The sequence below is a fragment of the Staurois parvus genome, unplaced genomic scaffold, assembly GCF_062004578.1.
Source record: "Staurois parvus isolate SC_StPar_1 unplaced genomic scaffold, SC_StPar_1.0 ptg000020l, whole genome shotgun sequence".
In the NCBI taxonomy this organism is placed as follows: Eukaryota; Metazoa; Chordata; class Amphibia; order Anura; family Ranidae; genus Staurois; species Staurois parvus.
In genome coordinates this window covers 13,240,774-13,254,013 of record NW_028317816.1, presented here as the reverse complement: position 1 = coordinate 13,254,013, position 13,240 = coordinate 13,240,774, and the positions used below count along the sequence as shown (strand labels likewise).

Below are 13,240 nucleotides of genomic sequence, written 5' to 3'. Positions count from 1 at the left end.
GGAATAATCACTATAGAACTACGTTCCACTTGGAATATTTAAGGGCATAGAAGAATTACTATGTTTAAAAGGGATGACTCAGTACATGTAGACTTCATTTCATGAATATATGATAGAACGTTATATATAATTAAGTACTTTTTTAAACATTTACAAAGAAATATTGCTCTTTTGTGGGTATTAGTATCTTGTGCTTCCACAAAGGTTGAGAAGCATTTAGTTGCAGCATGTCCTTTTTACCAGTCAGTGGCTATCCATGACAGCTGTGGTTTTGTCTTGGGAGTTAAGAAAAACTAAGCACATGTGTGCTTGGAGAAGAACTATAATTTTTTTCAATATATTTATTTAACTCCTAAGGGGACCAAGTGTATGTAGCAATTGGTTCTGTTCTGATTGCTGGCCCCATTATCACCTAAAATACCTCTATATGATGGTTGTAGCTCCACTTCTTAAAGCCCCAAATTATGGCTTGTTCCTTTTGGGAGGTAAAGCCATCACAGAGCCCCGCCCGCTCTAAGCTGAGTGATCTGTCACAAGTATGAATAAACAGCTAGCGCTGCATGTTCATTCATAATAATATCAGATCATTCAGAGCTTTGGGTCTGTGTAAAGTATTTGCCCTGTGTCCGCGCAAGCAGCTGCCGATACATTATACAGAGCTAATATGAATGAGCAAGCAGTGCTGCTTCAGTAACAGAATACTCAACTTAGAGGAGGCGGGGCTCTATGCTAGCTGTTCCAACCCCCCCCCGCCCACCCACAGCAATGCCCATAATTTGGGCTTCAAAAGGGGTGGAACTACATTAATCATATATAGATTTTTTTTAGGGTTTTCTATGTGTCTTTGGTAGGGGTAGATACATCAGTGGGGACAATGATATGAATTAATAGTCAATTATTTCATCTTTATGTTAAATACTGCTATTAACACAGTGAAATGAAGAAGAAAGTCAAGTTAATGTCTGTTGCATCTTTGTGATTCTTTGGAGGACCAATATAGCAGATATACAGGAGATAGTGGAGAAGAATGGCAAAGGTCATTTAATGGAAGAGAAGCAGGAGGAATCAGAAGTGATGTAGCATCCTACTTATGAGGCTGACCTTTTGGCTTGCTAAAATGTCAACGGTAGGCCTAATGATGAAGATGATAAAATATCAGGGAGATAACTACATATAAGCTATAACTACAGCGTCAGTCTGAGACAGGTCATCTGCTTGCATGTGCATTGAGTGGCTAAGGTATTGATAGCTACTTTATGGGCCCTAACTATTTAACCAAAACAGCTTCTGGCAGAGTTGCTAAACTCAGTAGCACTGCAAATAAAGCTACAATCTACACCTAGCTTGCAACAACTGTTACTGAGAAGAAGGTTCCAAATCCTGATTCTCTATTGCATCTATATACCACCACCTCTGCCAGCACAGCAAAGGTAGCATCTCCTGTGTTAACAGCACAAGTTGACACTACAGGTTTCTGGACAAGTTGGAAATATTTTTCAAGCTAAGATACCACATCTGGAAATGATGTTTAGAGAAAACCTAGACTGCCTCCAATCCCTGATTTTCTATATGGCCCCATGGTTTACTGTGGGTGTAAATTGAATCAGTGCGCTAAGATGACCCAGTGTATAATCGGGTGCTCATCTTTCCAACATCTAACCTCCAGTCTTTGCTGCCACTGAACAAGTATGAGAAACTAACAGAAAAAGAACTAGTTGTGGACTCAACTGGAATAGGGAATTTTGTAAATACTCGAGAAAAATAATTCAAACAAAGGAGAAGGGGATCAGTGGCGCATTAAAACTTCTTTATTACAGACAAAATTAAAAATATAAAACAAACACAAAAAATCGTATCACACTCCACAGGTCCCTAGTAGGCAAATCCCCGTCAGGGGAAAACTAATTAGTAGAAAGATATGTAAGACTCATTTGTAAGCTATAACATGTTCCATGCAGGAAAGAGTGCAAAGGCATAATAACAAAAAAACTACTATACTCAGAATTGACCGAGCAAACTTTTTGAGCCTACCTTGGAGGCAGCCGCTTGTACCGGCGAAACCGGTCAGGAATGGCCCAATACCACACTCCCAGGTATATATTTGTTTTATATTTAATTACTTTCAGTGTTCAGTATAATATCACTTTATTTGTCATTTTTATGCTATATATCATATTTGTTTTTTATTGCGCTGCTTTTCACTTGTTATTTATTGTTCAATGAGGTGATTTTGTTTGCATATTCACTATTTAAGGCAGCAGCACTTTATATATTTCACTTATGTGAGATTATTATTCACTTTTTTAGTGGTTAATTTATTCACATTCTAATTCTATATATCTTGTTTTGCACTGTGAATATGCACTTGATATATTTATTTTTATAATCCTGGGGAATTGAAAACGTTCACCCTTCTCTTACTAATATTAATACTTAAGTTGAGCGTTTACAAATGTATAACTATATTTTCTTTTAGAAAACTGGAATTGGTACACCTCTGTAAATCTTTGCTCATATTAAAGACAAATTGAAACAAGGAAAGACATTAAGAAGCATTACCTATTTTCCAAAACAAACTATACAATTCAATGTGGAGCTACGAACTCCTGTAAAAAAAATTGCTGCAGCACATCATTATAAGTGCACTGTAGTTTTCTTATAGCTTCCCTGAAAATTCCTACAATTGCCTGCTGAGCCTACCAGTGAAATCCACCTAGTTCAGCTTCCTATGATAGTGTGCCAATAATGCTGCACTGCTCCTGAATTCAGAGCAGAGTTGTTACTCTCATGTGTGTAATGCCCCTTTCAACAGGTTTGTCTAAACTTCAGAGCAAGGTCAAAGACTAACTGAGTTGAAGGTCAACTCCCTTTGTGTTTGGTATACTTCACACTATGTTGGTGGCCCTGGAAGCTGACCCATTATCAACTGCCAAAGGCCCAGTTATAAATACTTGCTAAATTCACTTAACTCACACGGGTACTGGTCCTAGAGCAATGGTCACCCAGAGAAACCTCTGCAACTCATTATTTTCTTACTATGGTTCCCCAGTACACTCACACAGACTCATTGGTTGCTTACCACAGTTCCCAAGTACACTCACATGGACTTATTGGTACTCCCGATTCACTCTGGGGCTTTCTCAATTTAGTCCCCAGTACCAATCTCAGTACTCACTTTACTTAATAGTGGAAATGAAAATGATAGTGGATATACCAGCCCTCACTGCACAGACTCCGCTGTGGTGCTCATCACCTGCTGAGGTGGGCTCAGATTGCATTTGAATAGCTTTACTCCAACATAACTTGGCAGAAAACAACCTTTTTTTCATTAAAATGTGTTTCCAACATGGTGGCTTATGGCAAGTCTCAATAGAATAAACATTTCTAAGAGCTTCTAGTACACAAGTGCTCACAGTAATATTGATGCTCAATTAATATCTTAAAAGATGACATTTTTCTCCTGTCTGTCCCCAGAACACTCTCCTGCCCCAAGGGCAAAGACCTTCCCAGCATGGGTATTTAAAAACCTACATTGTCTGTCCCATTCAACTGCAGGGAATCCCTACCCACACAACTCGTACCCTGTACCTTACATGCATCCTTTATATTTCTCCCATGACAGACTCATATCTAATGAGGGAAAAGACCCACTCCCTGGAGAGGGTCTCCATGTGAACATGTGATCTTCACATCTCACTGCTGCCTTCTTTTTTTTTCATTGGGGGCCCTTTTCTGATGAATTGTGTTATATTTATTTATCATGTCTGTGTCAAACTTGTAGCCCAACTTTGTGGAAATTCAGGCACCAGCTTCCCCAAGATGGTGGTTCAGAGCCCATTAAAGAAAACAAGACAGTCCACTTCAGGGTTCCCTCTGATGACCAAAGTATGGCACCAGTCATGTGACCATTCTGTTGTGTGTACCGAGCAATCACTGAGGTACAATATTGTTTGGTGTTACTCAACGATATACATTGGAGAAGTGGGTTGCAGTGAAAGCTGCCACACCTGCCCCCCCTTTATAAACCTCTGCCACTTGTGGGCTGTGCTTGCCTTCACTAGAGTGGGATCAATAAATGTTGCAGACAGTGTAGTTTAACAGATATCTATAACTTGTCAAGACATTGTTCTAAAAATACTGCTGTATTGTGAGAATCTGCCTCTGTCTACTTACACCTGTGATGTTTCGGGTGCGGGGGGGGGGGGGGGGGGGTGCAGTTGAATTGTATTTTATGCTTGCATGATGAAACAAGTTTATGAAAAAGTAGAGCCTTCTTGATAAGGTTTCATTTATCTAAATTGTTTCTGATTCGCATTTGTCAAATATCTTGTGATTATAAACTGTATTTGTCCAATTTAATAGAGAAAAGATTGTAGTGTTTTGCATTTGTGGTTGTCTATTGTGCCAATGCAAACTTCAGTACGGCAATAGCCATATACAGGTGAAACTCGAAAAATTAGAATATTGTGCAAAAGTTCATTTATTTCAGTAATGCAACTTAAAAGGTTAAACTGATATATGAGATAGACTCATTACATGCAAAGCAAGATAGTTCAAGCCATGATTTGTCATAATTGTGATGATTATGGCTTACAGCTCATGAAAATCCCAAATCCACAATCTCAGAAAATTAGAATATTACATGCAATCAATAAAACAAGGATTGTACATAGAACAATATCGGACCTCTGAAAAATATAAGAATGCATATGTACTCAGTACTTGGTTTGGGCCCCTTTTTCAGCAATTACTGCCTCAATGCAGCCTGGCATGAAAGCTATCAGCCTGTGGCACTGCTGAGGTGTTATGGAAGACCAGGATGCTTCAATAGCGGCCTTCAGCTCTTCTGCATTGTTCGGTCTCATGTCTCTCATCTTTCTCTTGGCAATGCCCCATAGATTCTCTATGGGGTTCAGGTCAAGCGAGTTTGCTGGCCAATCAAGCACAGTAATCCCACGGTCATTGAACCAGGTTTTGGTGCTTTTGGCAGTGTGGGCAGGTGCCAAGTCCTGCTGGAAAATGAAGTCCGCATCCCCATAAAGCTCGTCTGTGCAAGGAAGCATGAAGTACTCCAAAATCTCCTGGTAGACGGCTGCGTTGACCCTGGACTTAATGAAGCACAGTGGACCAACTCCAGCAGATGACATGGCTCCCCAAATCAACACAGACTGTGGAAACTTCACACTGGACTTCAAGCATCTTGCAGTGTGTGCCTCTCCATTCTTCCTCCATACTCTGGGTCCTTGGTTTCCAAATGAGATGCAAAAGTTGCTCTCATCAGAAAAGAGTACTTTGGACCACTGAGCAACAGACCAGGTCTGTTTTTCTTTAGCCCAGGTAAGACGCTTCTGACGTTGTTTGTTGTTCAAGAACAGCTTGACAAGAGGAATACGCCATTTGAAGCCCATGTCCAGGATCCGTCTGTGTGTGGTGGCTCTTGATGCACTGACTCCAGCCTCAGTCCACTCCTTGTGAAAGTCCCCAACACTTTTGAATGGCCTTTTCCTGACAATTCTCTCCAGGCTGCAGTCATCCCCGCTGCTTGTGCACCTTTTTCTTCCACACTTTCCCCTTCCACATAACTTTCTATTAATGTGCTTTGATACAGCACTTTGGGAACATCCAACTTCTTTTGCAATTACCTTTTGAGGCTTTCCCTCCTTATGGAGGGTGTCAATGATGGTTTTCTGCACAACTGTCAGGTCAGCAGTCTTTCCCATGATTGTGATTCCTACTGAACCAGACTGAGAGACCATTTAAAGGCTCAGGAACCCTTTGCAGGTGTTATGGCTTAATTAGCTGATTAGAGTGGGACACTTTGAGCCTAGAATATTGCACCTTTTCACAATATTCTAATTTTCCGAGATTGTGGATTTGGGGTTTTCATAAACTGTAAGCCATAATCATCACAATTATGACAAATCACGGCTTGAACTATCTTGCTTTGCATGTAATGAGTCTATCTCATATATTAGTTTCACCTTTTAAGTTGCATTACTGAAATAAATTAACTTTTGCACAATATTCTAATTTTTCGAGTTTCACCTGTAGTAGCCAAAACAATATGGACTGACTTTATCTGATACAGGTATTATGATATAACTTACCATTGCCTCTGGTCAGCATCACAATTACAGAAGAATTTACTGTCAGTACAGTTCCTATCAATTCCGCATGAACACTTCTGAATTCCAGGTCCAGAATCTCCCCAGTAGTAATGCTTTTCATTGCCTTTGCCAACCCACCATGTGTAAGGATTTCCTTCTGAAATACAGACAAAGATAGGATAAAAGATTAGCATGTATAATACAACTACATTGTTAATGCTCAACTATAATTAAAACTTTTGTTTTAATTCTCCAACAAAGTGGAAAAAGGATAAAACCTGTGGAAGGTTTTTATGGCAGTCTAAGCACTTAGATAGCTAGTGCTAGTAATTCAAACCACTCTCGTGACATTTAATGATGGTGACATTTAAATATGTGAATGTTAGCTCAGCTTGCAAAATTTATTAACAGCATATGGAGGGCTATAGTGCTATAGAAATTAGGTGTCTTCTCATATCTGGGTATATGGCATTTGCCTGTTAGGCTCACATGATGAGAACATTATAAAAACATGGTGAGAGTCAATATAACACTTTGGCGTCATATAGTCATCTTTGATGAACCATGTGCTTTCTTTTCCTTATTCTTGCAGTCTATATTGCAACTGCTCAAATCAGCCCTTTTGAACTTTACATTTCAGAGGAACTGCATAAAAGATTCAAGCTAAGGTCTCAAGCTAAGTCTTTACTGAATCCAATTCACTGTGGGTCAGTGGGAAAAACACCTTTTATATTGGTGGTCAGTGGAAGGAATGTCTCCATTACAGTGGTAGTCAAAATCACACCCTTACAGGCAGCTAAAAAAGATCATTGGGTTCATGCAGTTGGCTTTCTCGGAATTACGCACATTCAGATGCGTAGTAAATTAGCCACAGCTCAAGGAACCCCTATCAACCTTTGGAGGAACCCTAAGGTTCGGAGGACCTGAATGGTTATGTTAGAAAGATGTTTGTGTGAATGAAGACATTACTTTTATGGGGCATGGCTCATTAAAGAAATTATGTGGCTTTGGCACAGCCCCCACAGTGTTACAATATTAGTCCCTATTTGTACAATGCTTTACTGAAAAGATACCTGAAGTGCATCTACACCCAAAATCAGACAATGGAACATAGTTAAGCATAGCAGTCCTTAGATGTGGTGGCCGCATTAGTTTTCCTTTTTCAGGCTTATTTACACCTTGTGATCCTGCCACTTCCTGTCATAGAATGGCAAGGCTTTCTTACCAAACTGTATCCATGAATCAGCAGTGCTGTCTACCTAGGACAGGACTACAGAACATCTCTCCCTCCTCTTCTCCATAACATGGGGGGAGTTTTGTAATTCACTATGTAAGTTCCATTAATTATGACATTTTCTCCACAAAAAAGCCATACCATTTCAAAACAGCAGTACAGGGACAAACACAATTTGACAGTATACAGCATAACACGTATGTGGCAAAAGTTGGCAATTCCTAACTGTACAATAAGAGAAGCTGGTTAATTTGTCATGGTGAGAGTTCTCTTCTGATGATTCAATACACTCACTTATGTCAGCAATACAGTAAATGAGTCCTCATTTTCAAGGTGATAGACACCTAATCCTGCATGCAAATTTGCCCAGAGCCAGGCCCTCTTCAGAACTGAATTCAGCCTTACAATGCTCCTATACTATTCACTGAAGAGTAAGACATAACCAAGTGGCAGTCCTAACATGGTTCCAATTCAGTCTTTTTATACTTGGTGATATACAAGCTAGAAACTTATAAGTGTGCTGGAGTGCAGTATTTGACCTATTATAGGACTACCCATTTCACTGTAGAAGGCAAACCCCCTATTTAATTACTTAGATGAAGCAACTATGATGGCTTGACTCCGACACATTGATTTATTAAAACAAAATAGGCTTTTTATTTTGCAAAATAATTTTCTATTTGCATAGTGAATTTCTACTCAGTTTACTGAATGTGGTGAAAATTCACTTTGCCATGAATACCCAATGTAACCAATGTAAGGAAGATTCCTAAAAATGTTTTGAATTTTTGCTTGCACATGAGTGGATGTTGTAAGTTAGTAGCGCTTCAGTTCATTCACTAGGCTAAGGGAAAGTTCCCCTGCAAAGTGAACAGCTTTTTTTTCTTTAGTAAGTCAACCTCAGCATGTATGAAACAGAAGTAAAAACCTGCCATGAAGTAGAATCCTGGCAATGGATATAAACATTTTTTAGTTTAAAATGGTAAAAAAATCAGCTATGTTTTATATCTAATTTCTAATTATGAATACATTATTGCCTTTGGTGCTGCTTTGCAAAGATGCGCATAAGCTTACTTTGCTTATACAGTATATCTAAGCAAATATTTAGTGATTATTAAAAAATTGTGGACAGTGTGCATTTGAGCAGCCAATTAACTATGTTTATTTTTTCTGTAACTATTACTAGCTATATCACTGTTAATTGCTGACTGGTTATCAGCCTAGAATTCCCATACTTGTTTTAAGCCAATTAACACTGATGTGTTCTCATTTGTGTTCTTATCCACTGAGCAGTCCACAATGGCATGACTGTCCAACTTGATTGGTCTTTGCCTCCAGCATATTAGAGTTACAAGGTGAGCCAAGTTTAATACTGGAACTTTCTGTCAGGCTTTTGAGAATCAGGCAGATGGTTTAAAGGAGCTGCATAAAAGATGGTGACAGTTTCAGTCATTCACTTGGCAGTATGAAATCAGTTTTGTTATGTTGTATCAACTTTTGTTCCAGTTACACGTCACTTTTATTTTATGTTTACTAAGGAAATGATAATTGAAAAAACATTTTAATATAGAGGTCATTTTAAACTCTTCGTTGTGAAAAAAGTGTACTTTTTGTCAAAGTATTCTCTATTTGCAAAATAAGTGACTGGAAACAAATAACCCTTCAAGAAAACCTTGGTTAAAAAGGCGGTAGTATAATCTGTTTTGCCCACAAAGCTCAGAAAACATAGTGACTAGAGATGAGCGAATTATTCAAAAATTCGATTCGGCTGATTCGCCGAATTTGCGGGAGAAATTCGATTCGATGCGAATTTATTCGCTGCGAATTTAACTTATTTAAAGGGTTTCTAGGCTTCAGAGAGCCTTTATATTAGTGCAGAACACTGTACCTTTAATTTAAATGCCCTTGGAGTCTGCTGGGTAAGAGAAATAATACTGTCAGTCAGTATGACATGCAGATGAGTGCCGTCGATCTTAGAATCACCGCACACTTCACTCATTTGGGCAGTCACGGGGCACGACGAAGAAGAAGAAGAATGAAAAGAAGAAGAAGAAGAATGAAAAGAAGAATGAAAAGAAGAAGAAGAAGAATGAAAAGAAGAAGAAGAAGAATGAAAAGAAGAATGAGAAGAATGAAAAGAAGAGGAAGAATGAAAAGAAGAATGAAAAGAAGAATGAAAAGAAGAAGAAGAAGAATGAAAAGAAGAATGAGAAGAATGAAAAGAAGAAGAAGAATGAAAAGAAGAATGAAAAGAAGAAGAAGAATGAAAAGAAGAAGAAGAAGAATGAAAAGAAGAATGAGAAGAATGAAAAGAAGAATGAAAAGAAGAAGAAGAATGAAAAGAAGAATGAGAAGAATGAAAAGAAGAATGAGAAGAATGAAAAGAAGAATGAGAAGAATGAAAAGAAGAATGAAAAGAAGAAGAATGAAAAGAAGAAGAAGAATGAAAAGAAGAATGAAAAGAAGAAGAAGAAGAATGAAAAGAAGAAGAAGAAGAATGAAAAGAAGAAGAAGGATGAAAAGAAGAAGAAGAAGAATGAAAAGAAGAATGAAAAGAAGAATGAACTATATTACTATATCAGTCTCTAATGGATGCTGGAGAGTTAAACCCCCTAACACCTGCTGTGCCCATTATGAGGGGTTCCCACCATCCCTGTGCTGAGGTTCTGGGTATGCACACCTGCTGTGCCCATTATGAGGGGTTCCCACCATCCCTGTGCTGAGGTTCCAGGTCTGCACACCTGCTGCGCCCATTATGAGAAGTTCCCACCATCCCTGTGCTGAGTTCCTGGGTCTGTACACCTGCTCTGCCCATTAGGAGGAGTTCCCACCATCCCTGTGCTAAATTCCTGGGTCTGTACACCTGCTGTTCCCATTATGAGGGGTTTCTACCATCCCTGTGCTGAGGTCCCAGGTCTGCACACCTGCTGCGCCCATTACTAGGGGTTCCCACCATCCCTGTGCTGAGGTTCTGGGTATGCACACCTGCTGTGCCCATTATGAGGGGTTCCCACCATCCCTGTGCTGAGGTTCCAGGTCTGCACACCTGCTGCGCCCATTATGAGAAGTTCCCACCATCCCTGTGCTGAGTTCCTGGGTCTGTACACCTGCTCTGCCCATTAGGAGGAGCTCCCACCATCCCTGTGCTAAATTCCTGGGTCTGTACACCTGCTGTTCCCATTATGAGGGGTTTCTACCATCCCTGTGCTGAGGTCCCAGGTCTGCACACCTGCTGCGCCCATTACTAGGGGTTCCCACCATCCCTGTGCTGAGGTTCTGGGTATGCACACCTGCTGTGCCCATTATGAGGGGTTCCCACCATCCCTGTGCTGAATTCCTGGGTCTGTATGTACACCTACTGTGTCCATTGTGAGGGATTCCCACCATTCCTGCACTGAGTACCTGAGTCTGTACACCTGCCAAAAGAAAGTTTCAGGATTTTGAAGGAGCAAAATACAGTAATACTGGAACAAAAATGAGCTGCGTGGTGGAGTTGCCAGAAGAAGAAGAAGAAGAAGAAGAAAAGAAGAAGAAGAAGAATGAAAAGAAGAATGAAAAGAAGAAGAAGAAGAATGAAAAGAAGAAGAAGAAGAATGAAAAGAAGAATGAAAAGAAGAAGAAGAAGAATGAAAAGAAGAAGAAGAAGAATGAAAAGAAGAAGAAGAAGAATGAAAAGAAGAATGAAAAGAAGAATGAAAAGAAGAATGAAAAGAAGAAGAAGAAGAATGAAAAGAAGAATGAAAAGAAGAAGAAGAAGAATGAAAAGAAGAATGAAAAGAAGAAGAATGAAAAGAAGAAGAAGAAGAAGAATGAAAAGAAGAATGAAAAGAAGAAGAAGAAGAATGAAAAGAAGAAGAAGAAGAATGAAAAGAAGAATGAAAAGAAGAAGAAGAATGAAAAGAAGGAGAAGAAGAATGAAAAGAAGAAGAAGAAGAATGAAAAGAAGAAGAAGAAGAATGAAAAGAAGAATGAAAAGAAGAAGAAGAAGAATGAAAAGAAGAAGAAGAAGAATGAAAAGAAGAATGAAAAGAAGAAGAAGAAGAATGAAAAGAAGAAGAATGAAAAGAAGAAGAAGAAGAATGAAAAGAAGCATGAAAAGAAGAAGAAGAAGAATGAAAAGAAGAATGAAAAGAAGAAGAAGAAGAATGAAAAGAAGGAGAAGAAGAATGAAAAGAAGAAGAAGAAGAATGAAAAGAAGAAGAAGAAGAATGAAAAGAAGAATGAAAAGAAGAAGAAGAAGAATGAAAAGAAGAAGAAGAAGAATGAAAAGAAGAAGAAGAATGAAAAGAAGAAGAAGAAGAATGAAAAGAAGAAGAATGAAAAGAAGAATGAAAAGAAGAAGAAGAAGAATGAAAAGAAGAAGAAGAAGAATGAAAAGAAGAATGAAAAGAAGAAGAAGAAGAAGAAGAAGAAGAAGAAGAAGAATGAAAAGAAGAAGAAGAAGGAAAAGAAGAAGTATTCCAGTACAGCAAAAAGTGTATCTGCAGAGAGCTCCGCTATTTCTGACAGTTCTCTGACAGTTCTCTGACAGTTCATTTACAGCGGTTGAAACATTGTATCTATTTATTTCCGAATAAAAACATCTGTATCCTAAATGGAAACAAATAGATACAATGTTTCAACCGCTGTAAATGAACTGTCAGAGAACTGTCAGAAATAGCGGAGCTCTCTGCAGTGACACTTTTGCCGGCTGATCGGGAAAAATTTGATTCGTGCACCCGAAGTTGGTTAAAATTCAGATTCGATGCGAATCGAATTTTTCCCGATATTCGAAACGAATTCCACTTCGCCTGGTTCAATTCGCTCATCTCTAATAGTGACATGTGCAAAAACTCAAATTTGTTCATCTTCCGAGCCAGCCACTAATGTGATATTGTAGGTATGTATGTGTAAAGTGTCACAGACAAAAAGTGTAAGGAAAGGCAGAACATACACTATATTGTCACGCCTGCCTTTCCATGAACTTTATTGGCATCCCAGTCTTAGTCCATAGGGTTCAATATTAAGTTGGCCCACCCTTTACAGCTATGACAGATTAAACTTTTCTGGGAAGGCTGTCCACAAGATTTAGGAGTGTGTCTATGGGAATGTTTGACCATTCTTCCAGAAGCACATTTGTGAGGTCAGGAACTGATGTGAGACGAGAAGGCCTGGCTCGCAGTCTCTGCTCTAATTCATCCCAAAGGTGTTCTATTGGGTTGAGGTTAGGACTCTGTGCAGGCCAGTCAAGTTCCCTCCAACTCACCATCCATGTCTTTATGGACCTTGCTTTGTGTACTGCTGCGCAGTTATGTTGTCAGGGCCTGGACTTGAACCTGGGATGTCTGCTGTGTCTGGCAGTAACTCTTCTTACTGAGCTACCAGGAATTCCATGTCTTTACACTTCCTGTTTGCCAGATTATTGTGCCTTCTCCAGCCAATATCTCGCTCTTGTCCCTCCTGCTGCCATCCATACTTTTGCTTTTTTCATTACTGCCCTTTGGCTTGTTCCTCAAACACACTTATGCCCAATCCTAACCTGCAACCACATATTACCAACCTTTGGCTTGTTTACTGACTACACTTCTGTTTGACCCTTACCTGCTACCTCCGCTACTGGACCCTGGCTTACTCACCTCCTGGTGGGGCAATCCTGAGGACCGCGACCTGGTACTAACATGCAGCAAGACCCATCTCCACTATCAGGAGCTCTGGTGAATACTGGTTAGTGCTTAAACCCCGCACCTCAGGTGAGCCTGCGTCATCTGCCAGGGTGACCTGCTTGTGTACCATCCTGCTGGTTGGTGGGAGCTTTTATATATATTATATAGCTACTGGTCTCTGAGCCTGACACCTGACCGTGACACATGTTTGAACAGGAAGGGGCCATCCCCAAACTGTTCCCACAAATTTGGGAGCA

The 13,240-nt window shown here is 39.6% G+C and overlaps 1 protein-coding gene across 1 annotated transcript in view; it reads right to left on the bottom strand.

Annotated features, from left to right (window-relative positions):
* Positions 1–13,240, bottom strand: part of CNTNAP2 (contactin associated protein 2) — a 2,186,758-nt gene that overhangs the window by 303,999 nt on the left and 1,869,519 nt on the right. Inside the window, exon 14 of the mRNA XM_089687345.1 lies at positions 6,108–6,264. Coding sequence (XP_089543471.1) covers positions 6,108–6,264 — 157 coding nt within the window. The remainder of the gene's footprint in view (positions 1–6,107; positions 6,265–13,240) is intronic.